The sequence below is a fragment of the Dama dama genome, chromosome 19 (genome assembly GCF_033118175.1).
Source record: "Dama dama isolate Ldn47 chromosome 19, ASM3311817v1, whole genome shotgun sequence".
In the NCBI taxonomy this organism is placed as follows: Eukaryota; Metazoa; Chordata; class Mammalia; order Artiodactyla; family Cervidae; genus Dama; species Dama dama.
The window spans coordinates 3,899,438-3,924,010 of record NC_083699.1 but is presented as its reverse complement, the minus strand read 5'-3'; the positions used below and the strand labels follow the sequence as shown (position 1 = coordinate 3,924,010).

General features: G+C 38.0%; 1 protein-coding gene across 3 annotated transcripts in view; it reads right to left on the bottom strand.

Moving 5' to 3' along the window:
- The window catches only part of RNF13 (ring finger protein 13), a 111,230-nt gene continuing 86,657 nt past the window's right edge, over window positions 1-24,573 (bottom strand). For 2 of the 3 annotated variants that reach the window (XM_061168091.1, XM_061168093.1), the window contains 3 exons: window positions 19,300-19,393; window positions 900-980; window positions 1-529 (listed from right to left, as the gene is read on the bottom strand). In XM_061168091.1, coding sequence (XP_061024074.1) covers window positions 165-529; window positions 900-980; window positions 19,300-19,393 — 540 coding nt within the window. In that variant the 3' untranslated portion in view covers window positions 1-164. Of the gene's footprint in view, window positions 530-899; window positions 981-10,343; window positions 18,605-19,299; window positions 19,394-24,573 lie in introns of those variants that run through there. The other variant, XM_061168092.1, reaches the window with a different exon arrangement.

Sequence of the window (24,573 nt, the reverse complement as noted above, 5' to 3'; positions counted from 1 at the left end):
TAAAATACCAGATCAAAAAAACCTGTTTCAGTAATCTTGATTAACCTGTAGAATAAAAAATAAATTATCTCTACAGAAATCTCTGAAGGGAGCAAAAAAAAAAAAATCAAACTATATGCCTAAAGAAACATTTTAAAAGGAAATAACCCAGCATCCTCTGGAGGTCAGACAGTATTTGCTATGTTGTAATCCCGGTCGCCATTAGGCTGCAGCTGGACCACAACACTGTGTTCGTTCATTTCGTTTTCTGCGTCACTGCTCTCGGGGTCTTCGTTGTCGTCCTCCTCATAGTCTGAAGACTCTGTCATGTTCTGATGTGAGTGGGACTCCGACAAGGCCCCGAATGACTGAGTGCTGGCGGAAGCCACAGGCCTGAGTAAAGGGGTGTGTTCCGACACTTCATTTTCTTCTTGACTGCTATCCGTGTCAGAGTCTGAATCGCCTTGAGAAGGAACGACTTTTTGCTTGCAGACTGGACAGGTTTTTTTGGTCTTAGTTAGCCAAGGATCTACACACTTGCAGTGATAAGCTGTTGAAGCAAAATACACATCTTTTAGATAGTACACTGTTGTTGAGAACATAATCTGCCATGGTTATTCATGTTCTCATCCGTATGCATCATAGAGGGATGAGACAAAAGTTTGTGAATTTTTATAAATCTTCCTCCTCTAATGAGATCACTGATTAGTACAGGGCCTGGCTTATGATGTGCTACTAACTTTTTTTCCCCCCCATTTATTTTTATTAGTTGGAGGCTAATTACTTTACAATATTGTAGTGGTTTTTGTCATACATTGACATGAACCAGCCATGGATTTACATGTATTCCTACTATTTTCTAATACTGAACCCAAGTATAAATTACGTATAAATTCAAAGCAGTATGTAATTATTCATACCATGGGAACAGGGAAGGATTCTGAGTTTGTCTCCATCTTCATATTCATCCAAACAAATGGCACATACATCATATTCATCTCCTATGATAGAAATAGTAAAGTTAATTAAAAGATCCCTTTTGAATTCCTTACTATTGAATTTACAACCTTTATTTTAAAAAAAGACAAAGTCATTGCCTATCTCACACACAGGGCAACCACATCAGGAAGCATGTCAGGATAAAGCCATTGTCTGGATAGATAGGTGGGAAGAACATTAACATACAGAACAGAATAATAGTTCCAATTGAAAGAATCCCTTTAACATCTGTCGTCATTTACGCACATTCAGGAGAAGTCCTAAATAGAAAGTTTTAATGGAAATTTTTGTTCAGTATCTTGAATGTGGTTATTGTAGTATCACTTACCAAATACATTCTGTAACAAATACAGGGTTCTATTACAACCTCCTGTTTGAGATTTAGTGAGACTGATTTTACCTATCTCAAACTATTAAAATACTAAAGGACTCCAACATATCTATAAGAATCTGTAATTACACAGTTGATCCATTTACCTGGGCTTTGAGGACAGTTCCAATATATTAAGGAATTCAATCATGCTGATTTCTCATACAAATCAAACTTTCAGTCTTACGACTTTGTGAAAATGCCCATTAAAAACAGATTCAGTTAATGTAACTGAACAGGACTGAACCAGTCCGAAGCCGCACCACAGCCCTCAGCCTCGTGTCACTAAGGTAGAAAGGTTATCCTGCATTATCCAGGCGGGCCCAACGTACACAGGGGTCCCTAAAAGTGAGAGGCGGAGGCTTTTCTTTTTCAGAGTCAGAAGGGGGAGACGTGACTATGTCAGAGATACAATATTACTGGCTTTGAAGACAGAAGGGAAGGAGGGTCATAAGCCAAAGAACATGGTGGCCTCTAGAAGCTGGAAAAGGCAAAGAAATGGATTCCCCCACTAGAGCCGTCAGAAAAGAATGTGTGATTTTAGCTCAGTGAGGCCTGTCAGACTTCAAAACTAAAATAATAAATTTGTGTTGTTTTAAGCCACTAAGTTTGTGGCATTAAATTTGTCACCACAGCAATAAGAAATGTGTATAAGCAGTATTAGGGTTAGCCTGCAAGTGAAAGTTGCTCAGTCATGTCCAACTCTTTGCAACCCCATGGACTATACAGTCCATGGAATTCTCCAGGCCAGAGTACTGGAGTGGGTAGCCTTTCCCTTCTCCAGCAGATCTTCCCGACCCAGGGTTTCCTGCATTGAAGGCGGATTCTTTACCAGCTGAGCTTATCAGGGGGTTAGGCCGCTGCTGCTAAGCCGCTTCAGTCGTGTCTGACTCTGTGCAACCCCTTAGACGGCAGCCCACCAGGCTCCCCCGTCCCTGGGATTCTCCAGGCAAGAACACTGGAGTGGGTTGCCATTTCCTCCTCCAATGCAAGAAAGTGAAGAGTGAAAGTGAAGTTGCTCAGTCGTGTCTGACTCTCCGTGACCCCATGGACTGCAGCCCACCAGGCTCCTCCGTCCATGGGGTTTTCCAGGCAAGAGGACTGGAGTGGGGTGCCATTGCCTTCTCTGGGGGGTTAGGCTAGACATACTGAATTGATGCTTTCAAGTGTTTCAAGTGATAGATTTATATTGATCTCCCATATTTTCTAGGTACAGCACTTAGTTTGATGATAACTGGTCAACATTCAAAGGTGTAATTTGTGATCGTGGACCAGAAGGGGGCCTAGTGTTCTGTAGAGAAAGTAACCCCCATGGTGTGTGTGATGAAAGGGTAAAGCACATCCTGACTCTTTTATTACCTACGTAACCATGTGCAAGATGTCATCTTTATGTTTCAGTACTCTCAAAGGCAAAACAAAAAGATTAACATACTATGATTTTGGATTGTTGTGGATTAAAAGAGAATGCAAGTAGAGTGTCTGGCACAAACAGTACTACTTAGCCAGTCTCCACCTGATAAAAGTGACCTGGTAAGGCATGCTGGCTTATGAAGGCCGTGGCTAGGAGTCTGCTCTCTGCTATCCCCACGTGATTCTGTTAGTAGCAGAGCTAGTGGCAATGGTTAATGAACCTGTTGGCTCTACTTGGGGTAATTATGTAATTTAAGTATTCAGTAGCCCTTGAGCTGTGAGTGTACATGACTTCCAGTTTTATTTGAAAGCTAGGTTTGGTAGACACTTGCTAAAAGTGTTCCCCCAACCCCTCTCCAGTCAAAACATGATTAAATGTGGTATGGGTGAGAAATCTAAAAAAAAAAAAGTTATATATCAACAAAAAAGCAAAAAGGAAAACAGAATCAACTATCCCGTTTTAAAAGACACAAAACTAAAAATGGTAGAAAATGTATTATGTGACATGACAACTTAGAAATCCAGCCAGTGGATTCACATTCAAGATAATGGCCCAACATCAAACAGTTATTAAGTGGTTTATATTTAAGTTAAAGATAAAGGCGTTTACATATTTTTGAAATACTTTTCAACCTTAGCAGATTTTAAAAATTAACCAATTTGCCCAGTGATTCTGGTAGCGTGAGTAAAGGGGCTGTAACAAGTGCTAACAGATGTTGGTTTCGTTATTGTCAGCACCATGCTAGAGAGTTCTGTTGCTATAAATCAGTGGTTCTCAGCCAGGGCACGATTCTGCTCCCCTGCCCCTCGGGACACTTGGTGACCCCTGGAGACCTCTTTGGTGTTCACACTGGGAGCTGGCACTGCTGTTATCTAGCCGACCAGGGAGGCTATGAGACCCTATAAAGCTGTGGTGAAAGTGGGTGTCAGTCGCCCCATCTTGTCCGACTCTCTGCGACCCCATGGACTGTAGCCCACCCAGGCACTCTGTCCACGGGATTCTCCAGGCAAGAGTCCTGGAGTTAGGTTGCCATTTCCTGCTCCAGGGGATCTCCCCGACCCAGGGACTGAACCTGGGTCTCCTGCACTGCAGGTAGATTTTTTACTGTCTGAGCCACCAGGGAAGCCCATAATGCTCTAGACAGCCCCTCAAAGAATTTTCCCATAGAAAATGCCAATAGTGAGAAGGCCGAGAGAGCCTGATATAAACACCCCTCCAGGCTTTGTCAAAGACTGCTAATTCACTAGAGGACAGATGTTCAGAAGCTGCAGGAGGGGTGAGATTCATGTCTGTTACGTGTGACCACATGGAAACACTTCTATCTGGATTGTTATATTATTGTTATTTAAATATTTCAGAAAATTTTCAAGAAGACAGTTAAAATCTCATCAATCTAGGACCATTATAATACGTAAGTGGACAAAACTTTGATTTTCCCCTCTAAACCTGTTTCTCCCTAGTTTTTCCCCCAAACCTTGGGTCATCAGATACAGCAAGGGCACTGACCTGTCAGAACAGAAAACACACATCACGTAAGGCAGCCACTGCAGCAGCATACACTGATCATCAGGCCTGGGCATGGCCTTGATGCCTCTTTCCCTTAAAGCTTAGATTCAACACCACCAAGTCCTATACACTTTTTTCTGTAAAACATCCTCAGTTGGTCTCTCTGATTCCTCAATTACACTAATCCATTAGCCTTGATTACTAGAAGAGCCTCTTCTTTTCCTGTGTTATATGGTTTTTCTCCATAGCAGCCAAAGTGATATTTTAAAAACATAAACAGTCCCCCATCTCACTTAGAATAGAATCTGAGCTCTTCGTCACGGCCTTCATATAGCTGAATACGATCTGATACACAGATTGGTCCTCTCACATCACTATCCCCTTTCATTCACACTTCAGTCACACTGGCCTTCTGTCAGTCTTGAACAAAGTAATGTAAAAGTCAGGTTGGCACCTGCATTTAGCCATGTTATGGCAAAAATTTTAGACACAAAACTAGTTATAGGAAGAGAAATCGCTATTTTTGAAGATGACTTAAAAATGAACTAGTTGTTGACAAAATGAAAAGACAACTACTGAATGGGAGAAAATACTTGGAAATGATTTGACTGACAAGGGGTTGATATCCAAAATACATAAACAGCTCACATCAAAACAACATAAGACCTAAACAGATATTTTTCCAAAAAAGACGTACAGGTGATCAACATCACTTAACATCAGGGAAATTCACGCAGGTGATCAACATCACTGAAGTCAGAGAAATTCAAATGATCACAATAAGATATCACTTCACAGCTTTTAGAATGGCTATCATCAAGAAGAGCAAAAATACTGGCAAGGATGGGGAGAAAAGGGAACCCTTGCACACTGCTGGTGTGAATGTAAGCTGGTACAGCCACTGTGGAAGACAGTATAGAGATTCCTCAACAAACTAAAAACAGACCTACCATATGATCCAGCAGTGTTCCACTCCTGGGTATACATCCAAAGAAAACAACATTAATTTGAAAAGGCAGCACACCCCGTGTTCACAGCAGCATTATTTACAATAGCCAAGATAAGGAAGCAACTGGTCCATCAACAGATTGATGGGTAAAGACGATGTAGTATATATATTCCATTATGTGTGTATATATTCCACACAATGACCTACCACTCAGTTATAAAAAGAATGAAATTTTGCCATTTGCAACAACATGGATGGACTTGGAGGATATTCTGATCAGTGAACTAAGAGAAAGACATCCTGTGTGATATACTTGTACACAGAATCTAAAAAATAAACATAAATATAACAAGAAACAGAGTCATGGATATACAGAACAAACTAATGGTTATCAGTGGGGAGAGGGAAGGGCAGGGGTGAAAGGGGTGGAGGATGAAGATGTACAAACCACTAGGTATAAAATAAATAAGCTACAAGAATATACTGCATAGCACAGAGGATATATAGCCAGTATTTTAAAATAACTATAAATGGAGTATAACCTTTAAAAAATGAGAGTCACTATACTTTACACCTGACAATTATATAATACTATAAATCAAACATACCTCAATCAAAAAATAAGTTTACTTGAAATAATCTAATCATAGTATATATAAAAATTGATGCAAACCTTAACTGTTCAATTTTATAACAAACTAGTCCACCTTAAATCAACTAGAATAGGTTTCCTCAAAGTGAAAGAGAATGAACAGTCAGGGCTGAACACATACACCATTTTCATGAGAAAAGAATATGTATTTTAAATAATGTGTCCAGGGGAGATATAGCATTGAATCCATGAGCTTCAAATCAGAAATTACTGTTCTTATAAAGAAAATGCCTTGACACTCATTCCCTGCTTTGCCAGTAAAGAAAACAATGACAGCTCTTTCTAGCAAATTTAAATAAATAAATCTTATCTTTTGTTTTCCCCTCCACCATACCTGTTCCTAAGAAATGTGAACAGAAGACAAACTGGATAAAATATTTCATAAGCCAGATTTCCTTAAGAATTGTTCCTGATTATATTTAAACCCTGAGCAAGGGAACAAATATTTACTTTTAAGGTTGGATTAAAGACAGGTAGGGCTTCCCAGTTAGTTCAGCTGGTGAAGAATCCACCTGCAGCACCGGAGACCCCAGGTCGGGAAGATCGCCTGGAGAAAGGACAGGCTGCCCACTCCAGCATTCCTGGCTGGAGAATTCCATGGACAGAGGAGTCTGGCAGGCTACAGTCCATGGGGTTGCAAAGAGTCAGACCGACTGAGTGATTTCACTTCAAAGGCAGTTAAACAGAGTAATAAAAAATGAGGATGTCTTCATAAACAGATATAAAAAAAAATTAAAAAAATTAAATACTGCCCCATTGTTTTGTGATCTGCTATAAAATGTCACACTGCATTTTTTTCAATCTCTGAAATAAAATCTTCGTCCTTCTAAACATGATTAGAAATTTCAATGATTAAGCTATAAAGGAAAAATGTTGGTAACTTAAAACTTCAAATATAAAACCCACTTTTTCATCCTTTACATCTCAGAGATTTTCCTCCTCCACACACTTTCCTCCCTACTGTGGGGTAGGGAGACAGCTCCCATGGAGACTGCCTTAAATGCTTAGTTGAGAGACTATTAAGGGAAAACATGAGGATTTTTCATTTGCTATGAAACATGGTATGTGGTAACCAGTCTTTATGGTTCTAGAAAATGCATCAATTGATGCAGGAAACTCAGGAAACCACAATGTCAATTGAAGAGGTATTTCTGAGGACAACAGTGAACAATGAAATTTATAAGGAAGTTGGCTGCTTCAAAAGCTAGAAAATAACTAATAAAAGGCTGTTATTATTTTGTGTGTGCTGGTGATGGTGTAGTTGCTAAGTCGTGTTCAACTCTTGGCAACCCCATGGTAGCCCGCCAGGCTCCTCTGTCCTCGGGATTTTCCAAGCAAGAATACTGGAGTGGGTTGCCATGTCCCCTCCAGGGAATCTTCCCCACCCAGGAACTGAACCTGGGTTTACTGCATTGCAGGTGGACTCTTCACCAACTGAGCCACCAGGGAAGCCCTTACATGTGCTAGAAATAGCTAAATCAATATTTTAAACATTTAAATGTTACTCAGCATAAACATTTCTGAACAAGCGACAAAGATGAAGAACACGAAGACAGGAAGATTTAAGATGATCTTGTCCCCACAATACCGTAAATGAATGAGAGTGCTGACCAACCTTTATAGACATTTTACCTATGCCACAGCCTCAAGCTGCTAATTTCTGTGGGTTTGATTACAGGTGCCTATGAAATACTTCCAAACGCCAAATTCTTTGTTTGTTGGCAAATATTTCCTAAATGTTAGATTCCCCTAACATAAACATGAACAGTTCATTTCAGCCGCTCAGTTGTGTCTGACTCTTTGCAACCCCATGGACTGCAGCACGCCAGGCTTTCCTGTCCATCACCAACTCTCAGAGCGTGCTCAAACTCATGTCCATCGAGAGGGTGATGCCATCCAACCTTCTCATTCTCTGTCATCCCCTTCTCCTCCTGCCTTCAATCTTTCCCAACACTGTAATCTTTCTCAATGAGTGAGTTCTTCGAATCAGGTGACCAAAGTATTGGAGCTTCAGCATCAGTCCTTCCAATGAATACTCGAGACTGATTTCCTTTAAGATTGACTGGTTGGATCTCCTTGCAGTCCAAGGGACTCTCAGGAGTCTTCTCCAACACCATAGTTCAAAAGCGTCAATTATTCTGCATTCAGCTTTATTTATAGTCCAACTCTCACATCCATACATGACCACTGGAAAAACCATAGCCTTGACTAGACGGACCTTTGTTGCCAAAGTAATGTCTCTGCTTTTTAATATGCTATCTAGGTTGGTCATAACTTTCCTTCCAAGGAGTAAGCGTCTTTTAATTTCATGGCTGCAATCACCATCTGCAGTGATTTTGGAGCCCAGAAAAATAAAGTCAGCCACTGTTTCCCCATCTATTTGCCATGAAGTGATGGGACCAGATGCCATGATATTAGTTTTCTGAATGTTGAACTTTAAGCCAACTTTTTCACTCTCCTCAAGGAATTAAATGAAAAATTTGAGCAGCCTCAGGTATACCTGAAGCTTAAAGTGGAGGAAGCAACAGGACACATTATTTTTGCTTAAAGCAGAATTCCTTCTAGATGACTTCTGCCTGCTGACCGGATTGAGCTAGTTTTTATTACAACTCTCAGTGTAGTAAAAATGACTATAAAAAAATCATACATAAAATTTCCTCCTAAAAAGTATGTACAAGTTTGGTAAGAAAACACAGATCCCAAAAGAAATGTGAACAAAAGACAAGACAGGTTATAAAGGCAGAAATATAAACAGGTATTCTACTTCGTTAATGGAGAATATGATAAAATGAGTATGCTGGTAGACTTGAACCATTAGGAAATTAGGTTTTTCTTAAAAATGTTCTGTCTGTTTGACATAGTGAATTGAGTTGGTGAGGGTAAGTACAGCTAGGGGCTGGGGGAAGATTAGACATGGGAGAAGAGGTGGATTAAAGCTAGAAGGCAGTTTATTTCATTTTGAAGTGGTAGTGATTGAAAAGGAAAGACAGGCTTGGGTAGTATTTATAATCATAATGTTTGTAGTCAAAAGCCTGCTACTTACCTAGCTATGCACACTCAGGTAATTACTTGACACTTCTGAGTCTCATTTTCTTTTTCTATTAAATCGTCATGACAATACTTTTCTAATTGTGCTGCTGAGAACTAAATGAGATCACTGTGCAAGGTGCATGGTTTGCTTTTATGCTATATAATAGGTGTATTATATGCTTATAAGATTAAAATAGAAAATTATCAGTATTTTAATTGGGTGCAGTGTCCATCCCAATCCAATTTAATACTGCCTAACTCATTTGGTATAAATGACACTGACTTCTTCAGTGAGAAGTTAGTTAATAGGCTGAAGGTATGGTTGTCTATAGCAATCACATCTACAGGCAAATGATAAAGGTCAACAGTGCCATGATATAAATCAACCTGACCAACTCTCTCAATCCCCTTCAGTCTGTGTCAAGACTACAGTGCAGACCTTGGGCCTAAAATAATAAAACAGTTCATTTTCAAGTAACTCAGGAAAATAGTGATCGCTGATCTATGTAATGGCCACAGCCATTACAGTAGCTTCTACCTGACTGGGAACCTCATTATTTCACTGCTTTGTGGCCATTATAGAAAGTATTCGAGGAATTGAGGATATTCCCTTTTCAGATTTGTTTTTTAAGAGTAAATTCAGAGCACTTTCCTTTAAAATACTTCAACAAGGAAAACATACCTACCACCATTGTTTGGACTGAACTCTGGTTGTAGATTCTTAACTTATGAGGATACAGACTGTGTCTTTTCCTCACCCTACATGCAGAGTAATATATACCACAGAGCCTTTGTTCATGTCAAGAGGAATGGTTAACAAGCATCCATCTCTCCCCTGGACCTGCCGCACACCTGCTTCCCTGCTACCCTCTAGTCTGTTCCCTGTTCACCAGTGTGAGGGTTCCTTTTCCACAGTAATCTTAGCATGGCGTTCTTCTGCTCGAAACCCACCCAGGTTTTACCACAACACAATAAAATCACAAGTCCTTCACTATGGTGGGACCTGGCTCCCCATGCATCTCTCTGATCTCATCTCTAACCACTCGCCCTCTAAGCCACTGTATATAGTCTAGTCACATGTTCTTTTTACTGTTCCTTGATTATATCAAACACAGTGTTACCTCAAGGCCTCTGAACTTGCTGTTCCTTCTCTGCCTGCAATGTTCTCCCCTCCCTCCTGCCCCCCACCCCCCGCCCCGGTTTATTCTCCTCCTTCATTTGGATCTTTTGCAGAGTGGCCTCAGAGAGGTCTTCCCTGTCTTATCTAAAATAGCATCCTGTCCCACGCTGTGTCGCTCACTTGTTTTTCTTCATTGCACATCTTGCTGTGTGACTTTACTGCTTTACTTGTCTTTTTGCCCCCACAAAGCTCCACAAAGGCATGAGGTTTTATTTTTTCCATTTTATTTACTGCTGTTTCACTCCCACCCAGAACAGCGTCTGGAACACAGTAAAATCACTCAGTAAGTATCTGCTGGAAGAATGTACGAATAACTACATAAGTTATTCCCAGGAAATCCTGATTTCTGCCTGAAACTTTTATCAGAGGACCTAATCAGATAGGTCTAAGTACAAAAAGCTAATAGTGTAGGTAAATTCTGTATAGATCCTGACGGGAGTTAAACTGGCCTGTCTTCCTACTTCCATGCTGAATATTCTCGCCAACTCTCAAGACAACAGAAGACAATATGCAACCAAGTCCATAAGGAATACTATGCTTGCACAGTGGCGATCCTCAACACTGTGTCTACTGATAAACAGAAGATATCCACGGAAAGAGAGCTGTTGTACCAGGAGATACTAGAGAAGAGTGCTTAGACAGGCACCGAGGGCCAAGTCTTAAAGGTAAACTGAATTGAAAAAAACTAAGGAGGAAAAGACAGGATTGGGAAGGTAACAGCTGAGACTGTTGCAAAGAAGAAATAAACATGGAAACAGGGCAAGATCAAAGGTATGCAAAGCTAGAAATAAAGAGCAGTGGGAAGTAAAGTTGGATGAGTTTGGTGGAGTCAAATTCTGAAAGTTTTTAACACCGAGATGGAAGACTTGATCTTGGCATCTCTTAGACAGTAGAGGCCAACTGAAAGCTTTCAAGCAGAGGAATAATTGATGTATGAAACAGCATCTTAAAAATTCTTCATAAGGGTGATGAAGGGACCTGGGCCTGGGATGTACAGATCAGCCTAGAGATGGTTAAACTGACCTAATATTTAGTCCTCTCAAAAATCAAGCAATAAACTGATGTTGGCTTGCATGATAAAGTGACCAAAAGAAAGACATGATCAGACCCAATAACCATTCTGGAAGAACAACTCACTCATTGCATTTGGAGACTAGACACAGGTAATAATAGAGAAGGGGTAAATCAAAGATAACACATGTAATCTTACGTGATGGCTATTTTCATTTAACAGAAATCCAACAACTTTTAAGTGTTTTATTTGACATTATTAAGATACAACATATAAAAGGAACAGGACAGGGGCTGGGAGAAAATTAACTGCATACAAGCTGGTATTTTTTTTTTAAATGTACGAGTTGGTAAATTAATTCTAAATGTTAAGGAAGTGGTTAGTATTTTGTGACTGTGTTTTATCCTGAAATAATGTAACTACTACTAAAGACTAATTATAGCCTGAACAGTATGTGTGGAGCTTATTTAGACTACAGAGTGTCAAAATGTATCAATAATATCTCTGCAAAGACAGAGTATCTACTCTTCCTGGACCACACACTTTATTGTAATATAAGACATACAGTACAGGTTTGCTCTGATCTCTGAAAGTAGAGTGGCAACAAGAGAAGTCACTGCAATGAGAAGCCCATGCACCGCAGAAAGAGTAGCCCCTGCTCGCTGCAACTAGAGAAACCTTGAACACAGCAATGAAGACTCAGAGCAGCCATAAATAAATAAAAAAATTTTAAAAAGATTCTCAGAATAAACTATAGAGGTTCTCTTACTGTATATAGTTACAGACAGTAAGCTGCTATCTCTAACACCAAGCACAGTGGCTGGTCAAACAAACGTTGACTAAATGCAAAAGGAAAAACAGTTCTGAACATACTGAACTTGAAGACTGTATATCCAGGCACAGACGTCTATTAGTTAATGGGGCATATGGAGCCAGTGCTCAAGAGAAAGGTGGGAGATAAAGGATGGAAGTCACCAGGAATAGCTCCAGGAAGAGGCAAGGGCCAAGGAGATAATCACCTGATACAAAGCCCATAGATCAAATGTGTGCTATTTTTTAAGCAAGCAGTGAACCAAAGAATAAATGGCAGCAAAGGAGATTCCCACTTTACAGAAGAAGAGGACTCAAAATACTGATGACTGACTATAGCAGTCACTCACTGCCTAGAGATGCCTACCCCACCTACAACCACCCAGCACTGAAAACCATGGCGCAGAAGAGAAGTTACTGGTGGCAGTGAGTTGCATATGTCAATTTTAGGGAAGCAGAAAAATGTTGAGACTTTCTGAGCCACACACTTTTTTTTTTTTTTTTTTTTTTTTTGAGGACAGAGACTGCAAACTAACTTTATAAAATAATTCATTGCTTCTTTCAGAGCATAGCCACCATGAAACGAATAAACATTTGTTAAATTACTAAAATGAGTCTTAGAGGATGATCAGCCTATGAAAATTTGCTAATATAATACCATTTGGGGGAAAACATCTTTAAATAAAAAGTCAAACTACAGATCATGGATAATAAGTCAAATGAGGCAATATATTTGTGAAAACATTTCCCGTAACAGAGTACTGAAAAAACAAAAAAAGAGCCTAACTGTAAGAAATACTCTAGAAGGACACAAGGGAGACACTGCTATAGAACAACTTCAGATTTCTTTTTCTTCCAAAGTTAAGGCATCCTGAGTATCTAAGCTGGCCTGTGAAACTGTATAGACTTTACAGCTAGCATGATACTAAACTTGCTTAGTTGGGGTCTATAATAATTTATATTTGTGAGTTACTTTCAGCAAGTATTACCAGAGAGGGAGGTTAAGTGCTCAAGGCCACAGAGCTAATCACTAAGAAGCAGGTCTTTTGGTTCCATATCCTATATTCTTTCCACTGTAACATTCTGCTGATTTCTAAAAGTTAACTGCTAACTTCCTCACTGCTATGAGGTTCATAAGAACAACTTAATGATACGTTACTTATGAGCCCCCACCCCTCCAACTAATAAAGTTTATTTGTGGTAGAAGGAAGACTAGGAACCGGCTATAGGAAAGGAAATTACTTGTGATTCCAGCGGCATTTTAGAGCTGTCTGTAATTCCTAAAATGGAATGATTCCCGCAGCAAGAAGAGGTAAAATGATGAACATTCCTCACTGACTTCTACTGGATTTCCTTTTGGACATAAGATCTAGTGACAGCTAGTTACTTTCTTTCTCTACTTTTTTTAAATTAGAAAAGTTTCAAATATACACAAGAGTATAATGGTATACCATTATACCAGGCGTCCTAGGTGGTGCAGTGGTAAAGAATCTGCCTGCCAATACAAAAGATGCAGGTTTGATCCCTGGGTTGGGAAGATGCCCTGGAGAAAAAAATGGCAACCTCACTCCCATATTCTTGCCTGGAAAACCCCATGGACAGAGGAGCCTAGCAGGCTATAGTCCATGGGGTTGCAGAGTTGGACACGACAAATACCATTATACCACCTCATGTACCATCACTGAGTTTCAGCTTCTGCTCTTCTTGCTAGGTCTACCTTCCTCTGCTTTTTTTTCCCTGAAGTATTTAAAACAAATTCTGAGATATATCATTTTACCAACACATACTTTAGTATGTATCTCTAAAAGATAAGGACTTTTAAAAGATGTAATCACAATACTATGATCAGACCTAACAAAATGAATAGTAATTTCTTAATACCATTCAATACCCGGTGGAAGTAACGCCAAGAGCTGCCAGCAAACACCAGAAACAAGGGAGGGACAGGAAGAACCCTTCCTCAGATCAGGAAGAAAAACAACTTTGCCAACACCTTGATTTCGGAATTCTAGCTTCCAGAACTGTGAGAAAATAAATCACTCGTTTTAAGACACTTAGTTTGTGGTACTTTATTACGGCAACCCTATGGTAACAAATATTGTAAGTAACAGGTGAATCTGAATAAACGGTATATGGGTGCTTTTGGAGAAATCATGCAAAGTTTTCTCCTCTTAACAGAGTCTTTCTCAGAACAAAAGTTTTTAAACTTTGAAGCAAAGTTTTTCTAAGTTTGAAATTATTTCCCAAAAGGTTAAGGATGAATACAGTAGGACCAAGAACTTGAATAGAAATTTCTCCAAAGAAGACAGACAAACAACAGTAAGCGCATGATAACATACTTAACATCACTAATCGTCAGGGAAAGGCAAGTCAAAACTACAGTGAGACACCATGTCACATCCATCAGCATGACTACTATCAAAAACAAAACCAGGAAATGACAGCCTTAGCAAGGATGTAAAAAACGGAGCCTTGTGCAGTGCTGGTGGGAATGTAAAATGATGCTCTTACTATAGAAAATAGTATAGCTCTCCTCAAAAAATTCAACAGAGCATTCCCATTTAATCCAGCAAGTTCACTTCTGGATATACACCCAAAAGAACTGAAAGCAGAGACTGACAGATGTCTATAAACCTCTATGTTTATAGCAGCATTATTCACAATAGCACCAAGGTATCTATCGACACATGAATGGATAAATAGTGTGTGGTATATACATAGAATATTATGACTACTACTCAGCCTTTTTAAAAGGAAAGAGATTCTGACATATTACTACAACGTGGATGAACCTACAGCATGGATATTGAGGACATTATGCCAAGTCAAGCAAGCCAGTTACTTATTATTCTGCTTAAAAGACTAGAGGGTTTCCCTTGTGGTTCAGCTGGAAAAGAATCCACCTGCAATGAGGGAGGCCTGGGTTTGATCCCTGGGTTGGGAAGATCTTCTGGAGAAGGGAAAGGCTACCCACTCCAGTATTCTGGCCTGGAGAAGTCCATGGACTGGGTAGTCCATGGGGTCGCAAAGAGCTGGACATGACTGAGCGACTTTCACTTCACTACATGACTAGAATATCCAAATTCACAGAGATAGAAAGCAGAATGGTAGTTGCCATGGGCTGTTTAGGGGGGAAATGGAGAGTTACTATTTACTGGGTGCAGAGTTTCCACTTGGGATGATGGAAAAGTTCTGGAGATGGATGGTGGTGATGACTGCACATGTGAATACAGCTTATGTCCCTGAACTTTACGCTTAAAAATGGCTAAAATGGTCACTTTTATGTATATTTTATTACAAAAAATACAATAACTATATATATAAATATGTACATATATTTATATATTTGGAGGTAGGGTGGCCTTGACAGGCTGATTTTAAATTTACATGGAAATGCAAAGTGCCAAGAATAGCTAAAAAATTGTTGAAGAGCAAGGCAGGAGGACTAACTCAATCAGAATATCAAGACTCACCATAAATCTAGAGTAACTGAGATAAGAATAAGACTAACAGAAGTCCAGAAACAAACTCACACGCACGGACACTGGATTGTGTCACAGTTGACCGACACTACAAACAGTGTATGTTTAATAGCTCTGGGACAACTGTATATCCTTATACAAAATATCAAACTGGAAACAAATTGGGCCCCAATTTTACAGAATCAATTTAGATAGACTAAATGTCCAAACATAACAGGCAAAATTATAAAGCTTTCAGGAAATAATATAATATCCATATGATCTTAAGAGTATGGAAGAAGTTCTTTTAAAACATGCAAAACATAAAAGAACTTTAGTCCTGTGAAAAAAATAAGCAACGAAACCGGAAAACAGTTAGGACACATAAAATCAGTGAAGAGCTGATTCACCAACACACCCACAACTCTGCGGGAGGAGGGGGGTGTTGTGCGAATATCTGAAGAATTCCTCCTACATGTAAAAACAGGGGAGCACAACCCAACAGGAAAAATGACATGGAAGGTGCTTCATGGAAGTGAAAATCTAACTAGTAAATAAAAACAGGCACTTCACCTCACTGACAAGGAGCGAAATGTAAATTAAAACCACTATGAGCTATCTTTATAAACCCATTGGGTTGGCTAAAATTTAAAAGTCTGTCAGTACAAAATATTGGTTCAGATGTGAGGTGAGAGGAACTCCTATACATATTGATGGGAATATAAACTGTTAACATCATCCCTTTGAAACAGATTTGGTATTATCCAATAAAATAGAAGATATGTATATCCTATGAGCCAGCTAATCTTATTTCTAGGTATGTACTCTATAAAGAAATCCATGCTCATATATACCAGGATATATGTACAAGAATGTTCTTAAAAGTATGGTCTGTAAAGATCCCCCCAAACTGGGGAAACAGAACGTTGTATATCAACTGTACTTCAATAAAAAATAAAAAACAAAACAAAAACCCAATTGTCTATTAACAGTAAAATGGATAAACGATGTATTTCCACAATGAAATGACACTGAACGAACTACACACACATGCAATAAAGTGGGTTAACTGCATCCAAAAAATGTTAAGGAGGAAGGACCAAAGGATACAATTCAAAAATAGAAAAAGTGTATCATACTGTTTTGGAATCCATACATAGGTGATAAAACTTACGAGAAAGGCAATGACATGATTGTCACACGCCAGCACGGTGATCACTCCCAGTGAGGAGGAAAGGGTCCTAGTCTAGATGGGGACACAGTAGTTTCTGTGGTACTAATAAGGTTCTGTTTCTTGAACTGGAAAGTTTCAGAAAAATGTCTTATATCCTTTTCTGCATACACATTATACTTCACATTTCTAAAAAAATGTGAAGGTATAGGAAAGATGGACACCGCTCCATACAGATGAACATGGCTACAGAAAAACACAGTTATGCTGACTGGTTCATAACTATGAACCTGAAAGGGAGGTTCAGGCTCCCAGGCAAGCATATTTCCCTCTTCCATCTGTCCATCTGCTCTCCTGGAATAATGTACTGGACCTTTCTGTCCTTAAACCTCCAACATCTCCTCCCCTGTCCTATCTTTTGGTTGCTGATTCCGTTTCCTACTTCACTGAGAGCCATGAAGTAAAGAATGCTTCCACATCTTGACCACCAGAAACACCGCCAGGATTTTGTGCCCACATATTCTACTTTACCTGAGCTTAGCTCTCCATGTGCCTATCTAAGGTCCATCCACCTATTTGCACACCAGATCCCATGCCTTCCTGCCTTCGCAAAGACAGAGATTATAGCAATTCTCCCATCTATCCCCTACATCATCAATTTTCTTCAGCAAACATGCTATTATTTCTCAATGAAATTTCCCCTATCAGCTACTACACCATTTCTTTGCTCTCCTTTATAGTTAAATTTCTTGAAAAAGTTGTCTATAGTTACTATTCCTCTCCTTCCATTTTCAAACCCACCAGAGTCAGGTTTTTGGACTGATCACTCTGTCAAAACTGCAGATGATGATAATCAGTAATCAATCAGTTCTCATTGATCTATCAGGAACCCTTGACAGGTTATCAATCACTCTTTGCTCTCTGGAGACTGGGATCACCTGGCTTCTGGTAGACCACTGTTTTCTGATTTTCCCCTGTATAGCTGGTCACTTCTTCTCGGTCTCCACTGCTGACCCCACCTCTTCCTTACTCAGGGTGAGGCTGCCCCAGAACGTCTGGCACTCTGTCCAGTCATACTCATTCTCTTGGTGGTATCAGCAGTCTCGTGATTTAAATACACCTTTATACCAATACTTCCAGTTGAGGAATGAACGTATGGAGCCTTAAAAAGTGATTCCTAAAGCCAGCCCTCAAATTGGCCTATGAGTAACTTTTAATTAATCTACACTGTATGACGACAGCGCACTGCATTTTTATAAATGTTGGTATTTATTTAACATTCAATTTTCCTGTATTTCTGTTGTTAAACTTTATATTTTTCATAAAGTAATGGTTATTATATTTGGTAGGTTTTTTGAATAGTTGTTACTTGGAAAAATAAACAATTTGCAGAACTAATTTTTTTAAATTGAAGTATAGTTGACAGAATTAAGTTTTAATGCCTTCTCTTTTCCTCCTTTCCACTCTCTATGCATTTTCTCTACTGAATTAAAAAAATAGAACATTTTTACTGGCATAGAAATTGAAAACTCTAGGGAACTACTGGCCAAAAAGATTTAATAAGCATGTACCGCACTGAAAGCTCACGAAGCTTAAGCAAGAGAAACTCCCTTAGCTAGAGTGTTAGACCCCTCCCGGCTCTATCAGTACTGGCGAGGTGACATTAAATGTTTTGCCTTTCTGACCCTCTTTCCTTGGAAATTTTTTCCCTTTCCTTGGAAGGAAAGTTATGACCAACCTAGACACCATATTGAAAAGCAGAGACATTACTTTGCCAACAAAGGTCCGTCTAGTCAAGGCTATGGTTTTTCCAGTGGTCATGTATGGATATGAGAGTTGGATTATAAAGAAAGCTGAGCGTCGAAGAATTGATGCTTTTGAACTGGAGATGCTTTTTGTTGGAGAAGACTCTTGAGAGTCCCTTGGACTGCAAGGAGATCCAACCAGTCCATCCTAAAGGAAATCAGTCTTGGGTGTTCATTGGAAGGACGGATGTTGAAGCTGAAACTCCAATATTTTGGCCACCTGATGCGAAGAGCTGACTCATTGGAAAAGACCCTGATGTTGGGAAAGACTGAAGGCAGGAGGAGGAAGGGGACAACAGAGGATGAGATGGTTAGATGGCATCACCGACTCAATGGACATGAGTTTGGGTAAACTCCGGGAGTTGGTGATGGACAGGGAGGCCTGGCGTGCTGCGGTTCATGGGGTCGCAGAGAGTCGGACACGACTGAGCGACTGAACTGAACTGAGGCTCTATTTCCTCATATACAATAAACATTATGGTGCCCATTTCATAGGAATATGAAAATTAAAATGAGATGATACATTTAAAATACATTGATACATAATAGCTACCCTACTGTGTTCAGTTAACCCAACACTGTATGTGTTTAGTTAACACAATGTTAATACAGTGATGAAGGGAGGAGAGAGAGGAGGAGGAGGATCAGTGGGAGCAGACTGCCTGGTGCAGAGAAATACTTTCTCCACTGACGTTTTCAACTTCTGGCGCACAGGGATAATAAAGCATTTTCGGCCAGTTTCATCATCGTTTTTAAATTCTCTGAAGACCAGTACCCACCCCTGCCCCAACTGTTCCTGCCTTTACCAGGATAAACCACAGCAAAAGACCACCTTCTACATTCACTCATTAATCACTGAGAATCAGGCATAGCGTACGGCAAGGACTCAGCAGTATTATTAAAGGACGATCACCAGGTATCACTAAATAACCTAATGGTGGTTATTGAGAAAATAATCGCTTACCCTTTTTGAATTTATGTACAGGGAGCTTCTTCAGTTGATCTTTACGAAGTCGGTTTCTCCTAGCTCTATGCCGATCCTGGACAAATTTTGTGATCTAAAAACAAAAGAGAAATATAAAGGGAATCAGATATTAAACATGCAAATAGAAAATGACTACTAAGATAATAAATGCCTTTTAAGTTTCTACATTGCTGCTACAAATAATTTATTTAAACCCTAATCACAAGGCTTATTAGCTTAAATATCTATGATTAGATGTATTGACAAGTTGTATTGAAATTTGTCAATTGGAGGGTTGAAATTTCTATAAGTTACAAACTAATAAAATTTTCAAATTTTATACTGGGTATTGTATATGAGGAAATAGAGGGTCAGAAAGGCAAAAAACTTAGTGTCACATCGCCAGTCCTGACAGAGCTGGGGAGAGGCGTGGGCCTAACACTACAGCTCTATCTTTACTATTAGTGATTAGTTAGCCCTTAAATTATCCTTTGAATTTTTATTCACTGACCTAAATTATCTTTACTTTATTCTGACAGAAACATTATAAATAACATGTAACTATTTGTTTGCAAAAATATAAATGGTAGACGCTAGGTTACAAAGATTTCACTAAATCAAAAATGGGAGGGTCGAAATTTCTATAAGTTACAAACTAATAAAATCTTCAAACATAACAGGCATTAAAGTGCACTTTCAGTGGTTCCAGTAGCAAAATGGGCAGAACTAATACAGATTACCTATATTATAAATATATAGAAATATCAGATAAAATATAAAAAACATTAAAAAATATAAATTGCTATGCTTACAAGAATAAAAATAAATACATGGGGTCAGAACCAAATGCCAAAAACAACATTCACAAAAGAAAATTTTGACAGATTTGACTACATCAGTAGACTTCTGTCTACATCAGTGATTTCCGTCCTCAAAAGATACTGTTTAAAGATAAAAGACAAGTCACAGACTGCAAGGAAATATCTGAAAATTGCATGTCTCACACGGGATTTCTATCCAGAATATACAAAGAGTTCAAAACACAATAAGAACACACAAACAACCCAACAGAAAACAGGTAAAATGTTTGAATAAACACTTCACTGCTGAAGATATACAGATGGCAAATAAGCACTTGGAAAGATGTTCAACATAATTAGTCAAGATAAAAACGAAAATTCAAATCACAAACACTGCTGTATTATGTGTGTATATGTATACACATGCTATGCATCTATTAAAATGAAAAAGACTGACTATACCAAGTGTTGGCAGGCAAGCACAAGGGCTGGCGCGCTGATATGCTACTGAAGGACGGTAAAACTGTACAACCATTCTGGAAAGTAGTTTGGTGGTTTCTTATAAGTTTAACTACATACTTATGAAATGACCCAGTCATCCCATTCCTACTTATATTTTGCCAATAGAAATGAAGGTCTATATCCATAAAACAACTTGTACACAATGGTACAAAAAAGTCTATGTCAGTTTTATTTAATAGCCCCACACTAGAAACAACCCAAACGTTCATCAGCAGGCAAGTGAATAAACAAAACTGCAGTACAGTCATACAATGGAATACAACTTGTCAATAAAAAGTAATGAGTATCAACATATTCAATAACATTTATGAGTCCCAAAATAAGTATTCTGAGAGAAAGAAGGCAGACACAAAAGAGTACATAATTTATGAGTCCCTGTATACAAACTGGTAGAAAATGCAGATTAATCTATAGTGACCTGTGGTTGCCCAGGGATGGTGGGGAGGGAAGAAGTGAAGGAGAAATTTGGAAGGGGTGAAAAGAAAGTGATTATCATAGAGTATAAGGAATTTTTTTTTAGGAAATTTTTTGAGTGGGTTGATATTTCATTATCTTGATCATGATGGTGCTTTCACACATACCCATATATATATGTCAAAATTTACCAGACTGTACAATTAAGTATGTGCAGTTTATTAATATATTAATCATATTTCAGTGGGAGAACAAAATGGCAATCCACTCCAGTATTCTTGCCTAGGGGGTCGCACAAGAGTCTTGACATGACTGAAGTGATTTAGCAGCAGCAGCAGCATATTTCAGTACAGGTTTATTTTAAAAATTTAATAGTAACCACTAGAAGAATAACAATATAATATAAGCTTTCAAACTAGCAGGAAAATGCAGAGAGGGATAAAGAGAAAAAAATTTGGGTAATCCAAATCTGCACAGTAGAAAAAAACAGAATAAAAAGTCAACAACAGAAGTTAGTCCAAATCACAGTAAGGTAAATGGATTCAATTCACCAGTTTTGTTTAAAATTTAGAGTGTATGATATTGGATAAAGAAAAACTTCCAACCGTATGCTATTTACAAGGTATGAGATTAAAATTTAATGACACGTTAAGACAAAAATAAAAGTAAAAAATACAGGGGTAGATAGTTATATTATGATAATACCAAGTAAAATTTGGTTTATCAAGTAAAGTAGGATATAAGACAAAAATCATCATTAGGAAATAGTTATCACAATGATAAAAAGGATACTTCAAGGAGAAAATGACAAAATTGTGGAAGAATACATAAATTCACAAGCTCGGTAATTTCTAGGTCAAGTAGACAAAAAAAAAAGTAAAGACCACAGACCCAAGATGCCCACTATGGCAACCACTGTTTACAGGCAGCTACCAAGGGCAAGCACTTGAAATGTCTCAATCGAGATTTACTGTGAAAGTATAAAATATACACCAGACTGCAAAGACTTAGGACAAAAAGGATGCAGGATATATTTTATAACTATTTATTAACTGACTGTTGAAATACATATTGGATTTACCAAGTTAAATAAATACAATATTAAGTTAATCACACAGAAATATTTCCTTTTGCCTTTTTAAATTTGGCCACCAGAAAATTTTAAATTACAATAAATGTGGCTCACAATATCATTCTATTACACAGCACTTCTTCACAAGACTGAGGAGTGCAGAAAACTATAGACAGCTGCAGTGATTACTGCAGACTGCAGCTGCACCGTTCTGTGAATATACCAAACACCACTGAATTGTATGATTTAAATGGGTCAATTTTATGTTATGTGAAGTATATCTCAAACTCTCTTCAAAATACTAAAAAAAAAAAGACTAGGTAAGACAAATACACAAGCTCAAGTTAATGGACATATAGAAAACTTTACACCCTGCAATGCTTTTCACACATGGGGAAAGTTTATACATCTTAACCATAGTTACCATGCCTCTTCACCACCTGGATTAAAAAAGACAGCAAAGACATTAGAATACATGTCCCACTGGAATGGGAGCTGCTTGAGATCAGGGATTTTTACCTATTTTGTTCACTGAGGAAACTTCAGACCCTAGAGTAGTGGCTAGGTTTGGAGATGCAGAACAACCACTGGTTGAATGAAAGGAAAAAAAGAAAACTGCAAAATCCTCTCCTCTAAAAGACAAAGACAAACTTCTGACAACACTGCTCAAGGTATGGGTGGATATGAATAAACCAGCACTCATCCCACATATAGTAGGAATCCTCAAGTTGCTATAGGAGTACATAGATATTATAAATCACTTTATACAATACTTGAAAACAGACAAAACAGCAAGTTTCTTAGAAATATAATTTGGTATAAAGAAGAAAACCATTTATATACCCACGTAATTATGAAAAAAAAAAATCAGCAGATTTAGATAATTTTACAAGCAACCTTCACCAAAACTTCCAGGAAAAAGACAATCCCAATTTTATTAAAAAAAAAAAGTTTGGAAAATAGAAAAAAGAAAGCTTTAGTTTTAAGGGACTAGCTTTATCTTGTCTAGTTATTTTAAATTATGGCAAAATATACAAAACATAAAATTTACTATCTTAACCATTTTTAAGTATACAGTTCTGTGGCATTAAGTACATTATTGTGCTACCATCACTACCATCCATCCACCAAACTCTTCACATTTCCCAAAACTGGAACTCTGTACACATTAAACAGTAATTGCCCCACCTCCCTTCTCCATAGCCCTTGGCAACCACCATTCTATTTTCAGTCTCTGAATCTCACTACTCGAAGTACCACACAGAAATAGAATCATACAGCATTTGTCCTGTAGCGCTTGTTTATTTCACTTAACATGTCTTAAAGATTCATCAGTGTTGTACCATCTGTCAGAATTTCCTTCCTTTTTAAGGCTGAACAGTATTCCATCACATGTATATACCACATTTTGTCTATCTATAGACATCGATCAATAGATAACTGGGTTACTTTCACCTTGGCTATTGAAATAATGCTGTTATGAACATAAGCATACAAATATCTAACTTCCAGCTTTAAATTCTTTTCAGCATGTACCCAGAGCTGGAATTAGATCATATGGTAAATTTATGTTTATTTTTTTTTTTGAAGAATTGCTGTACTATTTTCTATAGTGATAGCTCTATTTGACATTCCCACCAGCAGTGCTCAAGGGATTATCTAGTTTTGATGTCAAGATTATTCTAGTGCCATAAAACTAAATTTCTCTTACCTGGACATTCAGGTTGCTAATATTTAGGATTTTTGCACCTAAGTGTAAACTGGTTGATCCATATTGGAAATTTGATAACCCAATATGCAAAGGCAAAATTTATATATCATAGTCAAAAAGACTGTACATAAGGTATTAGGATTTTTAGAATTTACAAAACAAATTCATGTAATCCAACATAAGAATAAAAGAAAAAATAATGATCATCATGATAGAAAAAAAAGACACATAAGGCATCAACTATTCTTTATCTGAAAAGAAAAAAAGGCAAAGAAAAATTTTGTTCCTTATTTCTAATTCTTATATTTTTTTTTGTCTTACCAGAAAATATAGTACAATGTTAAAACAGGAAGTACAATAAGCATCTTTTTTTTTTTTTTTTTTAACATTCATGGGAAGGCTTCTAATAATTCACTACGTAATGTTCATTTAAGTTTTTAGTCAGTAATCTTTATTGGCTTAAAGGTATTTACTTCTAATTTGCCAAGGATACTTCTTGTTGTTCTAACTTTCCATATTTCCTTCTACATTGAAAACCCAAGAGAATAAAAAAATTCAAATTACCAGAATAGGAGAATTCAGTAAGTCTGCAGAGATAAAATTAATATAGAAAAATCAATACTGTCCACTGTCCAAATAGTGGTTTCTTGAATACTAACCTTCAATTTAAAAAAAAAAACAAACAAAAAACAAGTCCAGGGCTCCTTGGGGAAACGTCTGATTTTAGGGCTAGGGCAAGAAAAAGAAATGATGAG